The 25,136-nt window shown below is 42.4% G+C and overlaps 2 protein-coding genes and 1 long non-coding RNA gene across 4 annotated transcripts; 2 read left to right on the plus strand and 1 right to left on the minus strand.

The window, feature by feature from the left end:
- Position 1: 1 nt before the first annotated feature.
- Positions 2-8,051, plus strand: rbb4l (retinoblastoma binding protein 4, like). Its single transcript, XM_060878491.1, has 12 exons — positions 2-177; positions 1,460-1,604; positions 1,817-1,962; positions 2,403-2,576; positions 3,529-3,644; positions 3,742-3,902; positions 4,710-4,836; positions 4,998-5,075; positions 6,969-7,045; positions 7,234-7,291; positions 7,406-7,516; positions 7,620-8,051. The coding sequence occupies exons 1-12, from the start codon at positions 162-164 to the stop codon at positions 7,686-7,688; spliced, it is 1,278 nt and encodes a 425-aa protein (XP_060734474.1). The 5' UTR covers positions 2-161; the 3' UTR covers positions 7,689-8,051.
- A 501-nt stretch (positions 8,052-8,552) lies between these two features.
- txlng (taxilin gamma) lies at positions 8,553-22,889 on the minus strand. 2 transcript variants are annotated; one of them, XM_060878384.1, is made up of 9 exons: positions 22,739-22,889; positions 19,738-19,996; positions 19,496-19,587; positions 19,219-19,389; positions 18,900-19,094; positions 18,192-18,311; positions 16,826-16,993; positions 16,620-16,715; positions 8,553-11,162 (listed from the first exon to the last, which is right to left on the minus strand). In XM_060878384.1, the coding sequence occupies exons 1-9, from the start codon at positions 22,787-22,789 to the stop codon at positions 10,845-10,847; spliced, it is 1,470 nt and encodes a 489-aa protein (XP_060734367.1). In that variant the 5' UTR covers positions 22,790-22,889; the 3' UTR covers positions 8,553-10,844. The 2 variants fall into 2 exon arrangements, with proteins under 2 accessions (XP_060734367.1, XP_060734375.1); XM_060878392.1 differs by lacking the exon at positions 22,739-22,889 and adding an exon at positions 22,241-22,381.
- LOC132851489 (uncharacterized) lies at positions 22,371-24,318 on the plus strand. The gene is made up of 3 exons (XR_009649031.1): positions 22,371-22,844; positions 23,121-23,240; positions 24,214-24,318. It is a non-coding gene; the product is annotated as an uncharacterized LOC132851489 (long non-coding RNA).
- The last annotated feature ends 818 nt before the right edge of the window (positions 24,319-25,136 follow it).

Consider the following 25,136-nt stretch of genomic DNA (forward strand, 5'->3'; position numbering starts at 1 on the left):
TTTGTCGCGCGCATGCGCGTTCGTTCTTGCGCGCATCAGATGAAAGAATTCAGGAAAGTTCAGTCGCGCTTCAGTAACAATACTCCGTTGAATGAGTCCTTTACTTTCAGACGTCGTGTTCGGACTTTTCTGAATCTCGGTTCTGCTGGATAAACTCAGAAATGGCAGACAAAGAAGGTAACGTTTGTGCGCGCGCATTGTTTCCTCAGTGCGTCGATGGCTAACTGGCTAACACGCTAAATTTTGGCGGCGAGTTTTTTCCTTTTTTTTTAAAGGAAAAAAATATATATATATTTAATTAATTTTGTTAATTTTCTCCATTCAAAAGTCTCCGAGTGCATTTCCTCAAGGCAATAATACTGTACGGGTGTTTAATATTTAGCATGAAGCTTTCACCTGATTGAGCTTTAACATTAGCATCAGTCGCTTCTGCTAATCAGTAAAAAGTGAGAACCGTAACTATGGAAATTGAAGGCTGAGAGAAGTTATTTATATACACGTCACATTAAATGTTTTATTCTTTCTATTTTACTTTGGGTGACCGGTTTGTCCAGCATACTGACTTCGCTCATGTTGTTTTAATTATAATTAAATCGGAGTAGATTTTAAGGCAATGTAAACACAATAGTGTGATATTTTGCACATGCGCAAACCAGGAAGTCTGGTAATACAGCCAATACAACAACAGAAGCTTTTTCTAAAAGCCTGGATATCATCCCTGAGCTCAGGATAAGAGTAAAGGTTTTTAAATGTGATGTGATTTTTTTGGTACCAGAAGTTATAATTAGAATAATAATTTCCTGCTACCAATATTATATCATTTTATTATCCAGCCCTAGATGTTCTGTGTAGTCTCATTAGACTGGATCTACTGCACTGACACACTAATGTGATGCTGTGAATTAACTATCGATTTAATGTAGTCTGGATCACTTAACACACTGGCAAATTAGTGATGAGTAAAGCAAATAACTTGGGCAGGAATTCATTTTGGTTTAGGAAAGAAAATCTGCAAAATAAAATCACTGCAGTTAAATTTTGTCGTTTGATTTCTTAAAGGCACAATATATCAAAAGTGATAAAAAGATCAATGAGAGTTCTACTAAAAATGATTAAACTAAGTAATTAGATAATATTTTATAATGCTAGATCTACTGTATCTTCCTGTTTCTCCGCCTGCTGTTTTCATCTCCACTATTTCATCATCACTGTAAGTTTGAGGGAGAAACCTGTTTCTCATCACCGTAGCAGCTGAGAGCCATTAAACTGTAATGAAACAAACTAAGAACCACATTTATTTGAGGTTCGGGAAAGGTAAAAATATAATGAAAAAATGTAATGATGAGGTTTTTACAGGCCACTTATGAACATAATTATAGCGCAGTTACTGTGCAAATCAGCATCATGTTAATAGTCTGGATGTGCTCTGAGCAGGTCTGGTTTTCTTTTTGTCCGCTAGTGTATGATGATGCCGTAGAGGAGCGGGTAATAAATGAAGAATACAAAATATGGAAGAAAAACACGCCTTTTCTCTACGACCTGGTCATGACACATGCGCTCGAATGGCCAAGTTTAACGGTGCAGTGGTTGCCTGATGTGAGCAGGTAAAAAAAGATAAATAAAAACAAGACCCTTTTTGGAAGTCACACTTAAACTAATTGGATATATTTTCATTCTATATATTTGGGCTAACATTTGTAAATGGCTAAAGTGTGCATTTAAATAGTGAAAAAACACCCCAGGCTTTTCAGACTTTGTGAGTTTTCAGACTATTAAAACCTCTGAGAATTTTATCCTTGTGTAATCTCTGGTTTAGGCAGGAGGGAAAGGATTATGCAGTTCACAGACTGGTGCTGGGAACACACACTTCAGATGAGCAGAACCACCTGGTCATTGCCAGTGTTCAGATTCCCAATGATGATGCTCAGTTCGATGCTTCTCACTACGACAGCGAAAAAGGAGGTTTGTCTTACATAAAAGTCGTTTTATTTTTAGTTTTTATGTGACTGATCAATACATAACGATATGGTTATTGCAAAGTAAACCAAGTTAAAATGATTAAAAAAGTTCTTAAATAATTGTTTGCTAGTCAGGTTTTTGTAATGAAAATATTTTCTTGATTTAATATTGAATCGTGTGTTTTTTGTGTCTGTTTCTTCAGCAGGTACGTTTACTCCTGAATATTTTGTATAAACCGGAGGTTCACATCAGTTCATAAAAATGCTGGAGGATTTAAAAATCGGAGTGGAAAATAAATCAGTTCTGGTGGTATTACTACTGATATCTTGAAGTCCTCCTGTTTGATATTTCTTCATATAGAATTGTTTAATTAATTCCTTTAGTGTTGAATTTAGAGTTTGGAGTCATCTAACATTTCAAACTCTCTCTCTCTCTCTCTATAGAGTTTGGCGGATTTGGGTCTGTGAGCGGAAAGATTGAGATCGAGATCAAGATCAATCATGAGGGTGAGGTGAACCGGGCGAGGTACATGCCACAGAACCCCTGCATAATTGCCACCAAGACTCCTACATCTGATGTGCTAGTCTTTGACTACACTAAACACCCATCCAAACCAGGTGGGTCAAAGCTTTGTACCATTTTGCCCAGCATAGTTTCTACTACTTTATTTATTTATTTATTTGTTTATTTATTTATTTATTTAAGGTTAATTTAAAGTAGATTTTCCTGTTTTACAATAAATACGTAAATTGACAAAAACACTTATGGCAAAAATGTGAACAACGGGTTTAAAAAAATACTAATAGCCCAAACGATTGAATGTGCTTTTAAAAGTAAGTAAAACGTAGTGCATCAATAATCATGAATACTTCGTGTGTATTTGAAAATACAACACTACACAACTACATCTGTTCCACATCTAATGATTGTTTAAAGGTTCGTCTTAAGATGTGTTTCCAGCATATTAACAGAGGTCTAATAAATAATGGTACAAAATTTAATGACTCTTGCACAAGCAAACGGGAAAGTGCAACGTCCTTTACCGTTTAAGAGTGACAGTAAGATAAGCAGTTTAATTCTGCGCTTGTAGAGCCCATGTAGAGATTTAAAAAAATACAACATCTTGTACTTCATTCTAAATTAGATCGGTAAGCAGTGCACAGATGCAGGAATAGGCAGAAAATAAGATCTGTTTTTCTTGTATTAGTCAGAAAATTTACTGCCACATACTGTACCGTTTGCAGGTATGACAATGAAACTGACTTACTGACAGATACAAGGCATTACATATTACATATTGCCAAGGCGTGATGTAATACATTAGTTTGGTCATGAAATGATTACACAGAATTAAGTTGTGACATTTTGCAGTTGAAAGAATCTATTATTCACAACTGAATTTATTTGCATGTCAAAATGTATTATGCTGATATTATACTATAATCTCTTGTCTTATTATTTTATTTGAAAAAAGTTGTTCTATAAACTATTTAGAATGCTGTTCTGGCTAATTGCTGTTTACAACCTTTCTTTCATATAGTTGTTTTTTTTTCTTCACATTATCTATAGACCCTAGCGGTGAGTGCAGTCCAGACCTGAGACTGAGAGGTCATCAGAAGGAAGGATACGGTCTTTCCTGGAACCCCAACCTGAGCGGAAACTTGCTCAGTGCATCAGACGATCATGTGAGCGTTCTGAATCTCTAGAAGAAGCCTTTTGTAAGGTTCAGCTCCATTAAACGGATGCATTTTCTAAACTTTGTGGGGGGGTTTTTCTCTGCAGACAATCTGTTTATGGGATATCAGTGGATCTCCTAAGGAAGGAAAGATTATAGATGCCAAGACCATCTTCACAGGCCACACTGCAGTAGTGGAGGACGTGTCCTGGCACCTTCTGCACGAGTCGCTTTTCGGCTCTGTTGCCGACGACCAGAAACTTATGATGTGAGTTTGGCTAATCAGATTAGACACACACATGTAGCAGCACATTGTACTGTACATTACTTGTTTAGCAGACGCTATTGCTAACAGAGTCTACATACAGAAGAGAACGAATCAGATAACTTCTCGAATCTTTATTCTTTCCTGAAATGCCTTGGATTTAATGTAGTGGTTTGACATCCCAGTAGGAACAATCTATTAAACATTATGCATCTCCTAGTGAAAAGTAAGAAAAAGAAATAGCAGCACGATGTAAGATCGGGCTTTGAGCGAGTTGTTTTGGTGAAACTTGTACTTGTACTTTTCAGTGCCATTAATAGTGAATTATCACAAATGAAGTAAACACTAATCTACCTCTAATAAGTTCAAACAAGCGCTCAAATGTGGTTTTTCAGCAGTTTGCGATGCAGACTGAATTCCTGCTCACATTTTGAAAACGACAAATCACCAGATTGGCTGACTTGGAGAAAATAAGTTTAGCAGCAAAAAAAAACTAGAAAATACATTTTGGGTTTAAAAAAACTTCAATAGCTGTTTTTGAGACTTCTTTTTTAAGGACAGAACTGTGGTTCTTTGGCAAACCTCGAAATGCGAATCTGCATAATTCTGGTCAGCAACAGAAAACCTTAACAATGCAACAAAAAAAAAACGTGTACTGTGACTTTAATGAACCATGCAGTAATTACCACAGGTATTATTGCAGTAGGGAAAACCATTGTCATTGTATATAAGTGAAAGCTGTCCATCAATATTGGTAATAGAAAGTCGTTTTCATAATGATAAGAAAAAATCATGTCTTGTCTTCAACAGCTGGGACACAAGATCCAACAACACGGCTAAGCCCAGTCACTCAGTGGACGCTCACACTGCTGAAGTCAACTGCTTGTCCTTTAATCCCTACAGCGAGTTCATCCTAGCCACCGGATCTGCAGATAAGGTTCCTACACCATTAGTGCACACATACATATGCATGCACACGCAGCCTCAGCTTTGTTCTGCCTTAGATTACATACATAGTTACTTGACATCCCCTGACATGATCAAACACAAATGTACTTGAAGAAATGTCTTTAAATAAACACACATTTATTCCTACAGACTGTGGCTTTGTGGGATTTGCGCAACCTGAAGCTGAAGCTTCACTCCTTTGAGTCACACAAGGACGAAATATTCCAGGTAATACTTCTATCTGTCAGCCACACAAAAACGTGCATTTTCCTAGTTTATTACACTCAAAAGAATAAATGAATAAATCATTTATTTCCTGGTGGCTGATCAGTTTTTTGAAGCTGGTTGTGGTAACACACTTTCACAGTGAAATTCATGCACGGTGAAATTCATGCACTGTTCAGTTCAGTTCAATTTATTTATATAGCACTTTTAACATTGGACATTAGGGCTGTGTGTTGTGGTGATCAACATCTTTAGACAATAGAAAATCTCTGGTTTCTATTTCTCAGTGTTGTCAAGGGCACTTTTCATTAGCTGATTTATGGCACTAAGGTTGGAGCTAAGAGCTACTAGCAGTGTGCTATAACAAAAACAAGTGCAGGAGTGTGACATTGAGCAAAACTTAGTCATCCGCCACAACTAAGAGATGAGAAACTTGTAAAAAACAGGAGGTGCTTTCTTTCTTTTGGATGTGTTTTGTAAGGTGTCCCATAGAACGGTTTAAGGCAGGGGTGTCAAACTCAAATTCACAGTGGGCCAAAATATAAAACTGAGATAAAGTCACGGGCCAAACTGAATATTTATTGAAAAATTAACTGCAACTGATATGTAATGTTCAACCTTTTTCATATGGAAACAAACTTTACTTTTGCTTGAACACAGGATTTGGAACAACCAGAGCTTGATATTACAAACACTTAAGAAATTAAATTTGAAAAATAAAAGACTCATCAGTGGTGTTCATTTCTTATTTAAATAAATAAAATAAATTATGCCTCTCACTATATCATTTTAAGTTCCTTTTTGAAGTGGAACTTTTTCAAAACCAACAACCAAAAATAATAATTTCATTCAATGAAAATCCATCATTTCGACTAGTGTCGTCTTGTGTTATATCCTTTCGTTACAGACACGTTAGCTCCGCACACAAGACAAACAGGTCTGTCCTTTATATTCGTGAACAGATAATCTGCCTCCCTCCTGTCTTGAAAGCTCCTATTGTCCATCTTTCGTTTGGCCATTTTTGTGGAGGGTGGAGTTAACTTGCCCGATGTGACTGTAGCATGGTTGTTAACGACTGTCAACAGAGAATGAGGGGCGCTTGCTGTTCGTGACTACGCGTCAATACAGTGGCAAGGCATTCTGGGATTTGTAGTATTAGCGGAGCATGCGGCTAGCCAGCTGTAATGCACATTTGATATGATCTCGCGGGCCAAATATAATTACGCTGGCCTGAGTTTGACACCCCTGGTTTAAGGGAAAGCACAATATAAGTATGAAATTATCCATATAGGGATGCAAGATTATTACATGATGGATCATTTAGGATTAACAGACATTTTCACAAAGGAGAATGTTTCACACGTATGATGAAGAATATACAAAAATATTGAGTTCAAGGAATACTCCCAGAGATGACACGAAGAAGCTGTAGCAACGAGCAATACCTAAGCATCGCATCACCATCACGGTTGTCTTTCCTTCCCATCTTCCCTTCCATTCGTCCTTGTTGTCTTCTGTGAGAATTTGTACTTGATTGCATGGCAGAGTTTATGTGCATTCTGTAATTGTAAAAAGAGATAGAATATACTTATTCTGTTACAGACGACAGAAATAATATTGCTCACTCTACTTAAACTTATCCAGGTTCAGTAAATTAGAAGAAATGGAGAGGATATTGAGGTTCTGCGAAAGCTGAAAATGTGGGTCTGCTTTTTTTTTGTGTGCGCACACGGTCAGCATCATTCAGATGAATGACCAATCAGAGAGTGACTCCAGTTTACCAGGTGTGGGAACTGTAGGACACGCCCCATAAACACCACCAATGGTTGGATGCAATAAACGGACAAAAGTCCAGTTATCTGTGTGGGATGGCTCTGACAGTAAATTTCTTGACAGGTTCAGTGGTCCCCTCATAATGAGACGATCCTGGCCTCCAGTGGAACAGACAGGCGACTCAACGTCTGGGACCTGAGGTGAGGCAACACTCTTCTTTCTTCTTTTTTTAAATTGATGTATATAAGTTATGCCAGTTGTTTAGTCTCTCTTGCGCCCTTGCTGCCATCTTGGGACTGTGATCAGCTTATATATGTAATAGCTACGTATAACAGTGTGTCATTGTGATTCTCACTTTTTGTGCTTTTTTTATTTTAACTGCTTGCAGTAAAATCGGAGAGGAACAGTCTGCTGAGGATGCTGAAGATGGACCTCCAGAACTGTTGGTAAGTCCACAACAAGGGTTGTTCATTTTGATTGCTCTCCTGATGGAAATATGTGTGTGTATATATATTTCTTTGCAAGCTTCAAACTCGCTTGTGTCTCTGCCACTGTGACAGTTTATTCACGGCGGCCACACAGCGAAGATTTCTGATTTCTCCTGGAATCCCAACGAGCCCTGGGTGATCTGCTCTGTATCCGAAGATAACATTATGCAAGTTTGGCAAATGGTCAGTCCTGATTATTACATGCTTATTGTTTTGAAATTCCCCTGTCACAGTGATTTAAAAGAGGTCTGCTATATGAAACGAAACTAATCGTTCCTTCTTTCAGGCCGAAAACATCTACAATGACGAGGAGCCAGACACTCCTGCCTCAGAGCTTGAGAGCCAGGCCTCATAACAGCTTGAAACATGTAATAGCTGGTTCTTTTGTTACAAATGTTCATCCACTGATGATTCAGATTATTAAACAAATGCATTCATGAACCTCATTCAGAGGCCAAAATACAATTTAACCAGTTTCTCAACTGCTCTTTACTTTCTTGATGTATTACTCTGTCAAATATTTCCTAAAAAAGCAACAGTCATGTCGGTTAGATCACCGTGGGAGAATGTTCTGATGGAGAACATTGAAAATGCACTTGAATGGATTATTGTTGTTGCTTTATTTCCCCCATGCATGAGTGAAAGCAAGCAGTTTTCATTCCTTTATACTTTTTGTGCATAAACCTGATGTCAACTGCAATAAACCTTTTGTAATACCTTTTAAGGGATGGTTAATTTTGCATTTCTAAATCTGAAACTGTACTTTTGATTAATGAATTGGGACATGGAAGCCTTTATTATCGTCGCATACACATTACAGCACAGTGGAATTCTTTTCTTCTGAGGTTAGGGTTAGAGCGCAGGCGCAGCTATGATACAGCAACCCTGGAGCACCCCTTTCTCAAGGGCCCAACAGTGGCAGCTTGGCAGTGCTGGGGCTTAAACCCTGATTCTTCAAGCAACAACCTAGAGCCTTAACCACTTGATCCACCACTGCCTATATTTACCAATATAAACCAATGACCCTTGTAAAAGAGACCTTCTTTGACAACAGTCTACATTAAATTGCCACCGATTTAAAAACAGTACTCCAGTCTCCCATTTAGTAAATTACATTAGTCTGTTAATCGGAAAGCATGCATTTTGATCTCCTGTGCTTAAGGAGTATATTAGATCAGCTGAAATGTAAGTAAAAAATGAAATCACGCTGAGAATCAGAAAAATCTACAAAACATTTTATTGAAAAGCAAGACATGGCTACAATAGCATTCGGTCTCGGAGGTGACACAGATTCAGTTAAGGGATGGGGGTAAAACATAGCAATTGCTGCCTTTAGCCTCTTTCACAGTTAGTTTTGCCTGTGGAGGTAGATTTCTTGCATAACCTGAGAATCAAACTGGTGCAACAGCAACGTAAATAAGCGACACTCTTCACACTTGGCAGTACCAAAAACACCAAATTGTCCTCAATTACAAACTAAACCTCGCTGCATACTGGGTTAATCATAACAAAGAGAAGCCAAAAGTCACACATACCAGGAACGTGATATTTTATCTTAAGAGCATTAAAACATTCAAATTTCTAATACAAATTCAAGCAAAGGGACCAGTCAGTGGTGCAATAAAGTCTTTCCTAAACCGAGTCAGAGACTGGTGAGGGTCCAGAATTTCTTCTGCTAAACAAATCACTTTAATTTTTACTATGTTCAAGCTGCCCACATTTGTTTTCGAAGTTCAAAAAAAGATTTTAAAAAGTAAAATCCTAAAACAATTGTATTCCACTGACCATGCTGATGAATAGGGAGCCATTTAATAAGCTGTGCCAAAATACAGGAATGTGTTAAAGTCAAATAATTGTGGAATGTTGGTGGCGCAATATGGACCTGAGGTGACTTTCTCAAACACCCTGTTCTCCCGTTTAACGACTACAAAATTAGAATCAGCTAAGCAAATGTGCCTTAAGTTTGCATAAATTTTTAACATGGGACATTCATATAATTAGCAACAGCTACAGAACAATAGCGTTTGCACTTTTTATTACCTCGGGGGAGGAAAAAAAAAAAAAACATTCATTATTTCCTGTCAAGTATCAACAATGTCAAGGCCTCTTCTGAACTTAAGCAAAAATGAATTTCAGACAGTTTTATTTCCGGTTATAGTGGAAAACTGTTGTATTAGAAGTGCAGTGCATAAGTAAAGACAGCTATTGCAAATGGCTAAAATATCTAATATCTAAAAGTTTCATTAACAGATAATGAAAATTCTCAAGTGTAACAAGTTAATCAAATGCTTCACATCATATGATTTTAAGAAACATGAAACCAAATATTAAATGCTTATTTCAAGTCATTACAATAATATGGTCAACTAAATTTGGCATTTTGTCACTGACTTAAAAAATCCACTCTATTAAGTCGATTGGTTGATCCATTAAAGTGTCCAGAAACCAATAAAGCTCAAGTTGGACTGGTTCGGTTTTATTGGGTAAATTTTAGTCATTAATATTTAAGTATTTTATATTAGTCTAACTGCTTGGGCACAAGACCATAGATTTACAAAGAAATAAGTTTGATCAAAAGAACTGCATTTCCTATGATTAGATTATAAACCACATTTCTATCATGTAGCTTTCCCTACACAATCCGAATGTCAAGTTTTAAAGGTATGTTCCTTACTGTACCGTGATGCACACAAAGGAACCCTTTGTTATTGTAAACAAGCTGTAGTAAATGTACAATGGTAGGAGTTTCCGATAAAGTGTATTAGAAAAAGACGAGCTGCAGTCCCTTTTACAAACGGGTGTACAGAAACCACGGCTTTGATGCTATCTGAAATTGTCAAAGTAGTCCTGACATTTCACATACTGTGTTCATAGCAGCCTTAAACTAGTCAAACTAGCCCTTAGTTCCAAGTATCCCATGTTGAAAAGAAAAGATCCAGGCAGTTTAGACTCTAGGACATTAAGACATCTAGGAAATACTAGGACATTAAGAGCTGTAAATTTCTATTTAAATGGAAGAACAGGTCCTATCAGTCCTTCTTAGAAACCCGATCATGCTCATGCTTTTCATTAACGCCCTGCAACTGCACTGCTAATTAGACACAGTTGGTTAGTTAACTACAGATATTTATGCATCCGAATTCTTTTATTTCAAATACTACTAGAAGCCGGATCTGAAAGCTACACTATTCTCTGATTTTCAGATTTTTTTTGTTGTTAATGATACAGATTAGCAGGAAGGGGAGAACAGAAAGAAGAAGAAATGTGTGGGACGCTAAAGCTGTCGTCACTGCTGGACCACGTGACTGTTTCCTAAGAAAAATACACGTGGTAGAAAAAGCGAGTAAAAAGTGCTCTTCGCAAAGCCAATCACTGATGTACAAAGCTGTTGTCATACTAATAATGTTTTTTTTTTGTTTGTTATTAACTATTACACAAAAATATATACCTCCACAAAAAAAAAATAAAAAAAAAAAAAAAAAAAAAGAAATCGTCCCTCAACGAGCCCGGCTCAGTCATCATTAAGATGCTCTCTTGAAGACTCCTCAGTCTGTGGCTGCAGTGCCAGCTTCTCTGTCTCAGGAGCCAAACATTCCATTTCTCCCTCTAGCTCTCCATCCATCCCTACATTCTCATGCAGACTGAAAGCCTTCTCTGGCTGGGGGTCTGGAGGTCCCGTCCCCTCCTCTTCAGGATCCTTTGCTGGGCCCTGGAGAACTCCTAGCTTCTGGCTCAGATCGTCACGTTCCCTCTGCAGGGCTCTGCACAGCTTCTCCAGGCGCTCAAGTTTCCCCTGGAGAACCTTGTACTGTTTATCTCGAACAGTTTTCTACAAAAATGAGTTAATAAACAGTAATCATAATCACATCACTGACATGTTTTAATGTTTACAGGCTCAAGGTTAAACTACGCTGTCATGCTGTAGGAGACGTGGCGTGCAACTGCAGTGGTATGTGACAAAATTTGATTTGATTTTTGATGTGTGTTTCCATCCAATAATTATTTTATTGCAAAATTGGTTTAGTGTACTAAAAATCCTTATTGATATAGCTGATAAACACACGTTATCTATAGAATTTATTATACATTATCTTTTTTTTGTTTAACTGTAGACTAAACACACACTCTCTCCCACACACACACACTCTCTCTCCCACACACACACACACTCTCTCCCACACACACACACTCTCTCCCACACACACACACACTCTCTCCCACACACACACACACACTCTCCCACACACACACACACACTCTCCCACACACACACACACTCTCTCCCACACACACACACACTCTCTCCCACACACACACACACTCTCTCCCACACACACACACACTCTCTCCCACACACACACACACTCTCTCCCACACACACACACACTCTCTCCCACACACACACACTCTCCCACACACACACACTCTCCCACACACACACACACTCTCTCCCACACACACACACACACTCTCCCACACACACACACTCTCCCACACACACACACTCTCCCACACACACACACTCTCCCACACACACACACACTCTCCCACACACACACGCACACTCTCCCACACACACACGCACACTCTCCCACACACACACGCACACTCTCCCACACACACACGCACACTCTCCCACACACACACGCACACTCTCCCTCACACACACGCGCACTCTCCCTCACACACACGCGCACTCTCCCTCACACACACGCGCACTCTCCCTCACACACACGCGCACTCTCCCTCACACACACGCACACTCTCCCTCACACACACGCACACTCTCCCACACACACACACACACTCTCCCACACACACACTCTCTCCCACACACACACTCTCCCACACACACACACACTCTCCCACACACACACACACTCTCCCACACACACACACACTCCCACACACACACACACTCCCACACACACACACACTCCCACACACACACACACACACTCCCACACACACACACACACACACACACACACTCCCACACACACACACACACACTCCCACACACACACACACACACTCTCCCACACACACACACACACTCTCCCACACACACACACACACTCTCCCACACACACACTCTCCCACACACACACACACTCTCCCACACACACACACACACTCTCCCACACACACACACACACTCTCCCACACACACACACACACTCTCCCACACACACACACACACTCTCCCACACACACACACACACTCTCCCACACACACACACACACTCTCCCACACACACACACACTCTCCCACACACACACACACTCTCCCACACACACACACACTCTCCCACACACACACACACACTCTCCCACACACACACACACACTCTCCCACACACACACACACTCTCTCCCACACACACACACACTCTCCCACACACACACACACACTCTCCCACACACACACACACACTCTCCCACACACACACACACACTCTCCCACACACACACACACACTCTCCCACACACACACACACACTCTCCCACACACACACACACACTCTCCCACACACACACACACACTCTCCCACACACACACACACACACACTCTCCCACACACACACTCTCCCACACACACACACACTCTCCCACACACACACACACACTCTCCCACACACACACACACACACACTCCCCCCACACACACACACACTCTCCCACACACACACACACTCTCCCACACACACACACACACTCTCCCACACACACACACACACTCTCCCACACACACACACACACTCTCCCACACACACACACACACTCCCACACACACTCTCCCACACACACACGCACACACACTCTCCCACACACACACACACACACTCTCCCACACACACACACTCTCCCACACACACACACACTCTCCCACACACACACACTCTCCCACACACACACACTCTCCCACACACACACACTCTCCCACACACACACACTCTCCCACACACACACACACACTCCCCCACCACACACACACACACACTCCCCCACCACACACACACACACACTCCCCCACCACACACACACTCCCCCACCACACACACACACACACACACACTCCCCCACCACACACACACTCCCCCACCACACACACACACACTCCCACACACACTCCCCCCCACACACACACTCCCCCACCACACACACACACACTCCCCCCCCACACACACACACACTCTCCCCACACACCCCCTCCCACACACACCCACACCCCCTCCCACACACACTCTCCCACACACACTCTCCCACACACACTCTCCCACACACACACACACACTCTCCCACACACACACACACACTCTCCCACACACACACACTCTCCCACACACACACACTCCCACACACACACACACTCCCCCCCCACACACACACTCCCCCCCACACACACACTCTCCCCCCCACACACACTCCCCCCCCCACACACACACACTCGCCCACACACACACACACACACTCACTCCCAACACACACACACACACACTCCCACCACACACACACACACTCCCACCACACACACACACACTCCCCCACCACACACACACACCCCCACCACACACACACACCCCCACCACACCCCCACACACACACACCCACCACACACACACTCCCCCACCACACACACACACACACCCCCACCACACACCACCCCCACCCACACACACACTCCCCCCCACCACACACACACACACAACCCCCCCACCACACACCCACACACACTCCCCCCCACACACCACTCCCCCCACACCACACACTCTCCCCCCCCCACACACCTCCCCCCACACACACACCCCCACCACACCACCCACACCCCCCCACACACACCACCCCACAACACCCACCACACCCCACACCCCACAACACATCCCCCAACACACCCACCACACACACCACATACACCCCCACACACACTCCCCCACCACCACACACCACACAACAAATCCCACAAATCCCCACAAACACTCAAAAAAAAACTTCCCCAAATCACCAAAACATCTCCCACACAAACACCACCAACCAACCACAACACCCACCAACAACACCCCCACACACAAAATCCACAACATCCCACCACACCCCCACACACACCCCCCACCACACCCCACCACACACACACACCCCCCCACACACACACACTCCACACACACACAACACCCCCAACACCACAAACCCCCCCCAACACACACCCCCCCACACAACACCCCCCACCACCCCACACCCCCCAACCACCACACCCCCACACACCCAAACACCCCCCCCCCCCACACCCCCCCCCCCCACACAACCCCCCACACACACACACTCCACACACCCACACCCACACACACACCTCCCCCAACACACACCCCCCCCACACACACCCCACACCACCACACCCCACACCCTCCCACACACACACCTCCCCACACACCCCCCCCCCCACACGCCCCCCCACACACCCCCCCCCCCCCCCCCCACACACACACACCTCCCACACAGCACACCTCTCCCCCCCACACACACTCCCCCCCACACACTCTCCCCCACACACACACTCCCACACACACACTCTCCCCCCCACACACTCTCCCACACACACACTCTCCCACACACACACACTCTCCCACACACACACACTCTCCCACACACACACACTCTCCCACACACACACACACTCCCACACACACACACTCTCCCACACACACACACACTCCCACACACACACACTCTCCCACACACACACACTCTCCCACACACACTCTCCCACACACACACACACACTCTCCCACACACACACACACACTCTCCCACACACACACACACACTCTCCCACACACACACACACACTCTCCCACACACACACACACACACTCTCCCACACACACACACACACTCTCACACACACACACACACTCACACTCACACACACACACACACCCACAACCACACCCCCACACACCACCCCCCACCACCACACACCCCACACCCCAACATCCCACACACACACACAACTCCCCCCCCACACCACCCCCCCACACACCCACCCCACCCCCACCCACACCACCCCACCCCCACCCACCCCCCCACACCCCCCCACCCCCCCACACCCCCCCCCCCACCCACCCCCACTCACCCACACCCACCCCCCCACACACACCCCACACCCCCACACACCCCCCACACCACACACCCCCCCACACACCACACCCCCCACACCCCCACCACCCCACACAACCCCTCCCCCCACACACACAACCTCCCCACACCACACACACCCCCCCCCACACACACACACTCCCCCACCACACACCACCACACCACCTCCCCACACCACACACCCCCCCCACACACACACCCACACACTCCACCACCCCACACACCACTCCCCCCCACCCACCTCCCCCCAACACCCCCACCCACCCCCCCCCACCCACACACACACTCTCCCCCCCCCACACACTCACTCTCCCCCCACACACACTCTCCCCCCACACACACACTCTCCCCCCCCACACACACTCCCCCCCACCCCACCCCACACACACTCCCCCCCACACCCACACACACTCCCCCCCCCACACTCTCCCCCCACACACACACACTCCCACACACACACACTCCCCCCACACACACACACTCCCCCCCACACACTCTCCCCCACACACACACACTCTCCCCCCCACACACTCTCCCCCCCCAGCACAGACTCTCTCCCCCCCACACACACCACACGCACTCTCCCCACCACAGACGCACTCTCCTCCCCACCACACGCACTCTCCCCACCACACGCACTCTCCCCACCACACGCACTCTCCCCACCACACGCACTCTCCCCACCACACGCACTCTCCCCACCACACGCACTCTCCCCCCCACACGCACGCTCCCCCCCACACGCACTATCCCCCCCCCCACGCACTCTCCCCACCACACGCACTCTCCCCACCACACGCACTCTCCCCACCACACGCACTCTCCCCACCACACGCACTCTCCCCACCACACGCACTCTCCCCACCACACGCACTCTCCCCACCACACGCACTCTCCCCACCACACGCACTCTCCCCACCACACGCACTCTCCCCCACCCACTCAAGTTTAGTAAATTTTGATGCTGGAAACAGGCCAAACTTTGCTAACCGAGAAGCTGTTGGTGCCATGGTTTACACTATATACCTCACCTTTTGTTTTGTGATTTACAGACAGCTCCCAGATAAAAAAAACTTACTGTGTTCTGTAGACCTGCTTTTCTAAACTACTCTATCAAGCATGATTTCTCACCTCTTCAGCCATCTGCAGTAAGGTCTGGTTGTTAGTCTCCCATTTGGTCCTCCAAAGAGTGGTCTCCTTCTCAAGCTTCTTGATTTTCTTGGTCATCTGTGCATCATAGAGCAATCCAACAGAAGGAAAAGAGTCAGTACTTAATAACAACGCCTTTCGTGTAAAACCAACAGCAGAAGAAAATGCATTAGAGAAATACAACAGACCTTCTCCATCTCCTGTCTGAAGGATGTGAACACTTCGTTGCTCTTAGCAAGGGTTGTCTGAAACTCTTCGAATTTGTCCATGTAAAGAATCAGCTTCTGCTTCAACTGAAGCTCCTTCTCCTTCATCAGCTCGCATTTATGTCTTGATTCTGTTGCATCTTTGAGGAGCTGAAGAACAAACAGAGGCATGGTGATGCATTACTGAGTGATGAAGCTGCAGCACCACCAACATGAAGGTAAGTTTTCTTGTATTTTGTTAAGATCACAAAACATTCAAAAGTAAGTTAACAGTCTAGTCCATAATTATTGGCACACCTTTAGTATTAGTAACCATTAATTAATATTCAGCCCCATATGCAACAAACTGTTATGCACTGTGTACTCAGACACCTTTCCATCAGAACCAGTATACTTCTTCCTGCAATCATCTTTAGCAATTTAAGCTACAGTAGCTCGTCTTTTGGTTTGGACCACACGGGCCAGCCTTCGCTCTCCAAGAGCACCATTGAGCCATGGCTGCCCATAACCCTGTTGCCGGTTCACCATTGTTCCTTCCTTGGACCACTTTTGATAAATACTAACCACTGCAAACTGGAAACACCACACAAGAGCTGCAGTTTTGGAGATCAACTTTGCGGACAAAACGTTTACTTGCTACCTAACATATCCCACCCACTAACAGGTGCTGTGATGAAGAGATAATCAGTGTTATTCACTTCACCTGTCAGTGGTCATAATGTTATGCCCGATAGGTGTGTGTGTGTGTGGAAAAACCTTGATTCCATCTGTAGTTTCCTGGAAGAGGCAACCAAGTTTTAATCAAGATTTATTAGATGGAAGAAAGGGCTGGTAGTTTTTTCTGGCAAGTAGGAAGTGTCTAATCATCTAATCGCCAGTTGGAGAAATCTTTTCCTCTAGACCATCCTCTTCACTGTACGTGGGGCCAAATACACTTGCATTCTTTTCCAGTACAGTTCATTACAGATCTGTTTGTTGTAAACTTTAATTACTGTCTATCAGTGTATATGAGCGTTTACAGTTTTCTACAGATAAAGGTGTTGCCTGTTTTATAGAGGTTTACTCATTTCATTTGTGTAGTCTATCTTCCCCAAGCTGATCACTGATTTATAGAATCATGGATGAATGCTACATAAACACCTTCAGGTGGACTTAACATGAAAAATCTAATTGGAACAGGGAAAAAGCACTGATATTGTAATGACTCCCCCCACCCAGCCCAGGGTGCCAATAATTCAGAAATGAATCGTTTAACTACTGATATAAATAAGAAGTGTTTTCCTTTAGCCCATATCAAGAAATATGAATGTTTTATTTCAAATGTCTGTTCTGGTCTGTTGTTACTCACAAGTTCTCTCTCTCTCTGCTGCTTCTCCTCCTCTTCTCTCATTAGCTCAGCCATCCTCTGAATATTTGCATCAACCAGCTGCAGCTGAAGCTCCTTCTGCTTGAACACTTTGTCAATGTGCTGGAAAAAATGTGTTATACTCAGACCTGCCATTATAAAAACACTGCAATAACAAGTACAAGTACCACCTACAGAGCCTGAGGGTTACCACAGAGAGAGGAGCTGTTCCTGCTGTAGAGATTTTACAGACAGCAGCTGAAATGAGGGGAGTAAAACCTTGCGAAATATTACTAAAAAAATCTTCAGAATTGAGTGATTACTGAAATATGTTTCTGGACTCTCTGGATATAAATCCTTCACTTGGGATGCAACAGATTGCCTGGGTATATTTACTTGCTCTTGGGCTTTAAAGCAGGCAGCCTACATGTGCATAAGAACACGTCATAATAAGATTAATACATATACTAGATTTTGAATGACATCCCAATGCATAAGCTCCTCAATTTCTGCAGCACTGGCATCACAGCACACATTTCAGATTTCTTTGTACATCCTGTTAGTCCTGGAAGTCTATCAGGTCATGACTAGACATGTCTCAAATCACCACATTTTCTTATCTGGTAACGTCTTACATATGAGTTCTGGTGCTGTATATAACTTGTGCTGAGTGAACCTAGGAGGCTGATCTGCATGAAAGATTTTACTCACTTCCTCCCGCAGCTCATACTGCTCAATGAGCTTCTTGAGTTTCTCAGCCAGCTCCATGTTCTCCTGCCTCAGCTTGGTGTTGTGGTTATTGTGCTGCTCCATCTGCATTTCGATCTCATTCAGAGTCATCTGAAAGTGTAGTGTGGCCTCCTTACGCCGTTCTTCGTATTCTCTGAACCGATGGGCGTTCTCCTCCTGCCGAACAAATCAAGAAGTGTGGATATCAGCGATATTTCAAAGTTTCTCTGCTAACTATTACAAAGCCAATATTTGTATGAATGTGCAACAATCCATAACCAGCACAAGAATGATGCAGCACCTTCAAGGTCTTGTTGTGCCGTTGCAGTTCCCTGCAAAGGCTTTCGAGTTTGCTCCGAGCTAGGATAGCCTTGCTGTGTTCACTCTGAAGATGGATCTTCTCTTTCAGGACCTGCGCCTGCTTCTTCTGCAACACTTTCACTTGCTTTTGCATACTGCGGCTGTCTTCTAGCTGTCAAAGAGAATCTGTGATTATGTGTATTCCTGTATATTACTGCTATTGCAGCACACCATATAGTTAGACCAAAAGACTAGCAGTGAGAGCTATAGGCACTTACCAGGTCAGCATACTTTTTGCAAAGAGCAGCGAGTTTCTCCTCAGGAGTGGATAAAGTGTGAAGAGCTTGCATCAGTAACAGCACCTCTTTTCCTGAATTAATGTAAAAGAGCGAAATAAAAGTCACTTGCTACTAGGATATCAAAACTTCTAAACAAAACAATAGAAATCTAGCCACTTCTGTCTGATCTAAAATAAGGAACTGAGCAACCTGAACATTGGTTCAGAATTCTCAACACCCACCAAACATATTTTGGTCCTTGTTCTGATCGCCGCTTGATTCCAGTTCTCCTTCAAGAGGATCAATCCGGCAGTCTTCTCTTCCGGGTGTCTCCCCTCGTACCTCTTCGTTGCAGCAGGTGTTAATCAGTCCTCCAAACTCCCCAAAGTTGTCTGGAGAAGGGATCACACTAACTGGATGGGAACTGCTACCCTCCACAAGGCCACGTGTAGCTGCTTCAATTCCACAAACTCCAGTAGTCTCCATCATGTTAGCGCCGTACTGTCAGAGGAAACACAAGCAAAACTCATGAGAATGTCTGGGTTCGTTGTCTGTGATGCTGCTGCACCGTGTTTGATTTGCAAATGCCTCTCTAACATGTAAACATCGTCTGCACTTCTGACAAGTAAAAGTCTATTACTGTGCACTGTAATAATGTGTGTACTGTCTAGACTTGACTGTCTTGCGCTTAATGTTTGTATACTCTAGTGTTGTATATAGCCTAATTTTCTGGGTGCTGTTTCAAGATAAATATAGCACAGTTTCCTGAAGGAACTATACTCTGTTCTTTACTCAACATGTTTGTAATAAGAATTAACAATAATAAAGCTGGCTTTAATATCAACAGGCACCTTCTCACCCAAAAGAATAAAATAAATTAAAATAAATTGAAGCATTTCCTGTGAGAAGATATCACAAGGTATGTTAAACAGCGCGTCCTTTGAACCTTTGGCTTACATTGGTCACGTGAAGGTAAATATGGTTGGAAAAACCAAGATTGGTCAAGTTTGATAGGAAAAAAAAAATTAATAATCTCTATAAAGCAATGTGAAACTGTATCTTATTTTAATTGTCAGCAGTAGGCTAAGCTGTGATTTGCATTTACATCAAAAGGGTCTGTTCCTCTTAGCTGTACATGTTCATTCCAACCAATCAGGAGCTACAGCTGATGATCGATTAAAGACCAGGATCAACTGATTACATGTCTAGAACAATGTGTGTATCTGCTGCTTGGCTGGTATAAAAAACTGCAGATGCATTGGCTTTGTAGATAAGATTGGACAAACCATCTGCGGCCAACATGGCTGATTAAGGTGATTAGATAATCATGAACAAATTTTATCCCCAGGACTGGTGTTGAGAACACCAGCTTAAAGCTCAGGTTCCCAACCACGGTCCTGGAGAAACAGAGTTATATATACACAGAAACGTCTTCAAGGTAACTGCGCTCACACGCTTACTTTTAAAAACTCAGCCGAGTTTCCACCAAAGAATTTTTTCACAGCATGTGATTTAAGACTGTGACGGGAAAATCATGTTTAAAAACAAACAAAAAAACGGTACCAAAGATAATTGTACAGTTTATTTTTTTCCCCCTAAAGTTTAGCTATTAGGGTGTACAGTACAGCTTTGTAAATGTGCCATGTTTAATGTTAATTTTTTATTTTGGTCAAAAGTATGTGGACACCATGAAATTGATATGTGGTTCTTCGAAGGCACACACTTGTATATGATCCATTTCCATTTATATAATCATTTTTATTTATTTATTTGGCAGATGCTCATATCTTGTCATATCATAGTGACTTCCAGAAAAACTTTGAAAGTCTAACAAATTAATATATCTACACTGGTTCACTAGGCTACGAACTAAGAATACCATCAGTTTAAATGTAAAATATAGCAAAATGAGCAACATCTTTTTTAACGCTAGATTACGTGCCTCTGAAGAAGTAGGTCTAACATGGGTATAGTGGTCAGGTGTCCATACATTTTTGCCCATATTGTGTAGTTCATGAGAAATCAACACCTCCAGTTACCTACTCGTACCAATCTTAGTTTAAGTGCAGTTTGTCTTATAGAAAAAAGAAGGCAAAAGAATTTGTGTGCTCTACTGCATGTTTAAGAAATGCACTTATATCATAAGGCATAATTTCCCTTACAATAACTCTGCTGAGTGACTGGATGGTGGTGTTGTTATTTAGTAACTTCTGTATGTGAGGCCTTTGAACAAAGTGCTGAACAGAAAGAATAACAACCACGTGCTGTACAGCAACACCAAGAGCCACCACACGAAACACGTGCAGCTAAATAAATAAGTTAATGAATGAATGAATTAATTAATAACTCATATTAAACTCCGGACAAAAACATTCCCGAAACACACGTTGTGTTTTATTCTGAAGATTTTTCAGGTTTATTTTACTCTCTCGAGGTAGTAGTGCTGACTGACAGCTGCATAATAACCACAAGGACAACACGAAAGCTTACACAAAAGCACCATTTCACCATTTTATCCGCTTACACGCTTTTCGAGATAACATTTAATATATTGTTGCGGTTGCCTGGTCATTTTGACGTTCAGTGTACCGGTTATGATTAGGTTTCAGATGCACGACTAACAAACTTCGCCTCGTGATACAAACCTGCACTTTTCAGTGTAAAACATTAACAATATTAAAAACCTTACGTTTTAAAACTCCAGCTACAAAGACTACCCCGAGTCAGTAATACACTCTAACCTACCTTCGTGCCTCAAAATACTCCTCAGAGCTGACTGTATGTCAGAACAGGATAGCTAGGCTGTTGGCTACTAAACTTTGTGGGACACAAATCAGTACCCCCTGCTAGTTAGTTAGCTAGCTAGCTAACGTTACCACAGATGCGTAGCTAACTCATACGGTCATTCTAGTTTTAATGTATAAAAAAACTCCCACGTGTTGTTTTCACGCGAAACACACCCATTCGTCGTATATGCTACGGTTTAATTAAAGGGCCAAATATAAACGTGAGTCAGTGTTTGATTCGCTAGCCCTGTTAGCTTAGCTACTTCCTTCGTAAATATATAATAGCGGTGGTGTGAGGAACCTCTGGCACTTTCATTAGATAACCATACACCTAGTGTGTTAAGCTTGGGCTTTCCAGAAAACATTAGGGAAATACTATAAACGCAGAAGACAAGCTAACACATCTACGACCGTATTCATTAATCAGCACGGTGTAATATTAAAGGGCTGTTGTTACCTGAAGGTTTTCGGCGTTTAAATCGACCCTGGCGCCTGAACAAGTCGCCATGTTGTGACGAAACACCGAGCAGGGAAATAAAATCCCTGGAGCTTTACTGCAACAGGTTCAACTTTATTCAGCGCTACATGTTCTTACACTCATTCCGCTTTATAGTCTTCATTTTTTCAATCAAATCAAACACGACTTAACAATAAAATGGAATAAAAGTAGGGGGAAAAAACAAGTGTGTCACTTGTTTGAATTCGGTGTTTCGAAGTCTTGTGTTATTCTTGTGCTAAATAATTTTACTTAACATTAAATTTGGATATATTTGATGTTGTGTAATTTATTTTTTATTAATTTCATAATTTTATTATTAATATTATTATTTTTATTGTAGCCTAGTGGTGAAGGTGCTGGACCACCAAGGTTGTGAGTTCGATTTCCACAAGCATCAGGATGCCACTGCTGTGCCCCTGAGCAAGGCCCTTGAACCCTCAATTGTTCAGTTGTAAAAAATGTAAGGTGCTCTGGAATAGGTTGTCTGCTAAATGCTGGAAATGTGAACTTGTGAGAACAATGAGAGTTTGATTTAACGTTTAGCCATATCTCATTTTTTTCTGTGGGTGGATAATGTGTGGAACTGTATTTGGAAAATATTTGGAACATTCGCCCATTTTAGTTAAACCAAAGACAGATTCTGAAAGAACTGTTCAGATGTACACTAAACATTGCAGTCCGATTCAAATATTCCTTTACATGTGCATTGTATTTATCTGGAACAAAACTCCAAATAATTTTAGGATATTCATGTCGGTCATATTCACGCCACAACCACTGTTTACGGTATTTTTTTAATCCAAATGAGAAAATAGTCAGATTCCTGTGTTTACATAGCTATAGATTTTTTTATCTCTACCAGATTATTTCAGTACTACACCACTCATTTAACTCAGTGGAATTGATTGAGGTGTTTGTTTTCAGTCTGATTGAGCTATCGATCAGAGTACTAATGGATTATTTGCTTGTAACTTAACATATTGATTGTGTGTATCAATCAGCTCATATGTGTTTGCCATGTAAAATTTCATTACCTAGTTTGAAACCATTACTTCAGTAGAGTTAGCTACTTCATGTCAAAAAATACTTTTCATTAATATAGCTAGCTTGTGAGTGTAGCTTCTTTGGGATCTATTTCTGCTAGTAGAGGAAAAACAGATAAACAAAACATTTAGCCATATTGTGTCCAAAATGTCACTTATGTAGTATATTATTTAGGATATTAATATCTTGTTTATAGAACTGTATATAAAGAAATATTGCACAAGTAAGTGTGTGGTTACCGCCAGCACAAACCTTGTGGATTAATTCAGACTTGGTTACTGCTTTATCTTGGTCCGAGTTATTGATGACTCTGGAGTCAATCCTGGTAACATCAGGCACAAAACACGATCCCCAGAGTGTAATCAATCTGCCTATATTCATGTTTTTAGACAGTGGGAGGAAACTGGAGAACCTAGATGAAACCTGAGCTCAGGATTAAATCCAGTAGACCTGGAACTCTGAAGCAGCAAAGCTACATGAGGTACCACCATGTCACCCACAGTCAGTATCATATTTATAAAGAATTCTCTGTTGTTTTGGACTTGATTTCAACATACTCATTCACAGTCAGTTTAGTACCACTGTGACCAAAGTTAGCTGATGACAAAGTTTTGGAATTTTAATTCAAATCTTAAATGATCCTTATTACTTCATTCTCACTTTAAAGAATTTAGCCTTTTTTGCAGTCAATTTTCTGTTCAAGCCTATTGGTAGAGGATCTTCATCATACAATCTGAAATAGAAAACATTACACATTCTGTTATAGAATTTGGTCAATATTTTTTGGGACCATCTCATATAATATGACAATTGTTAATCTTAAAAGACTGCTATAATCACACAGTGTAATACTGTGTGTCTTAAGTCTGTTTCCATTTTACCCTGAATATAACTGAATTCCAGTGCAAGCACTCTCTTTATACCTGAGCAACAACAGTAGTAGATTATTTGTGATAATGGTGAGTAATTCTATTTCTTTTGTAGAATTTAAATTTTAGAATTTATATTACAAGGCACTGCACTGCAACTGAGATAATTCTGCTGGGAATCAATACATTTTAGAATTTTTTTTGATAAATGACAATATAACCATAACAGGCCCTAGACATCACATGACAGTATGCAATTAAATGAGAGTTGGCCATGAATGAGAATCCATTTTATTTGAGCTGATTCTGCATACCGCAATGCCATGCTCCGTATTGCCAGTAGCTAGAAGAGGGAAGTAGCTGTAGAATGCATGTGAACATGAACATGAATTTATCTGATATTGTTGCTTTTCACAAGCATTTTCACAAGAAATTTGCACAAA

Source organism: Tachysurus vachellii, chromosome 1, assembly GCF_030014155.1.
Source record: "Tachysurus vachellii isolate PV-2020 chromosome 1, HZAU_Pvac_v1, whole genome shotgun sequence".
NCBI lineage: Eukaryota > Metazoa > Chordata > Actinopteri > Siluriformes > Bagridae > Tachysurus > Tachysurus vachellii.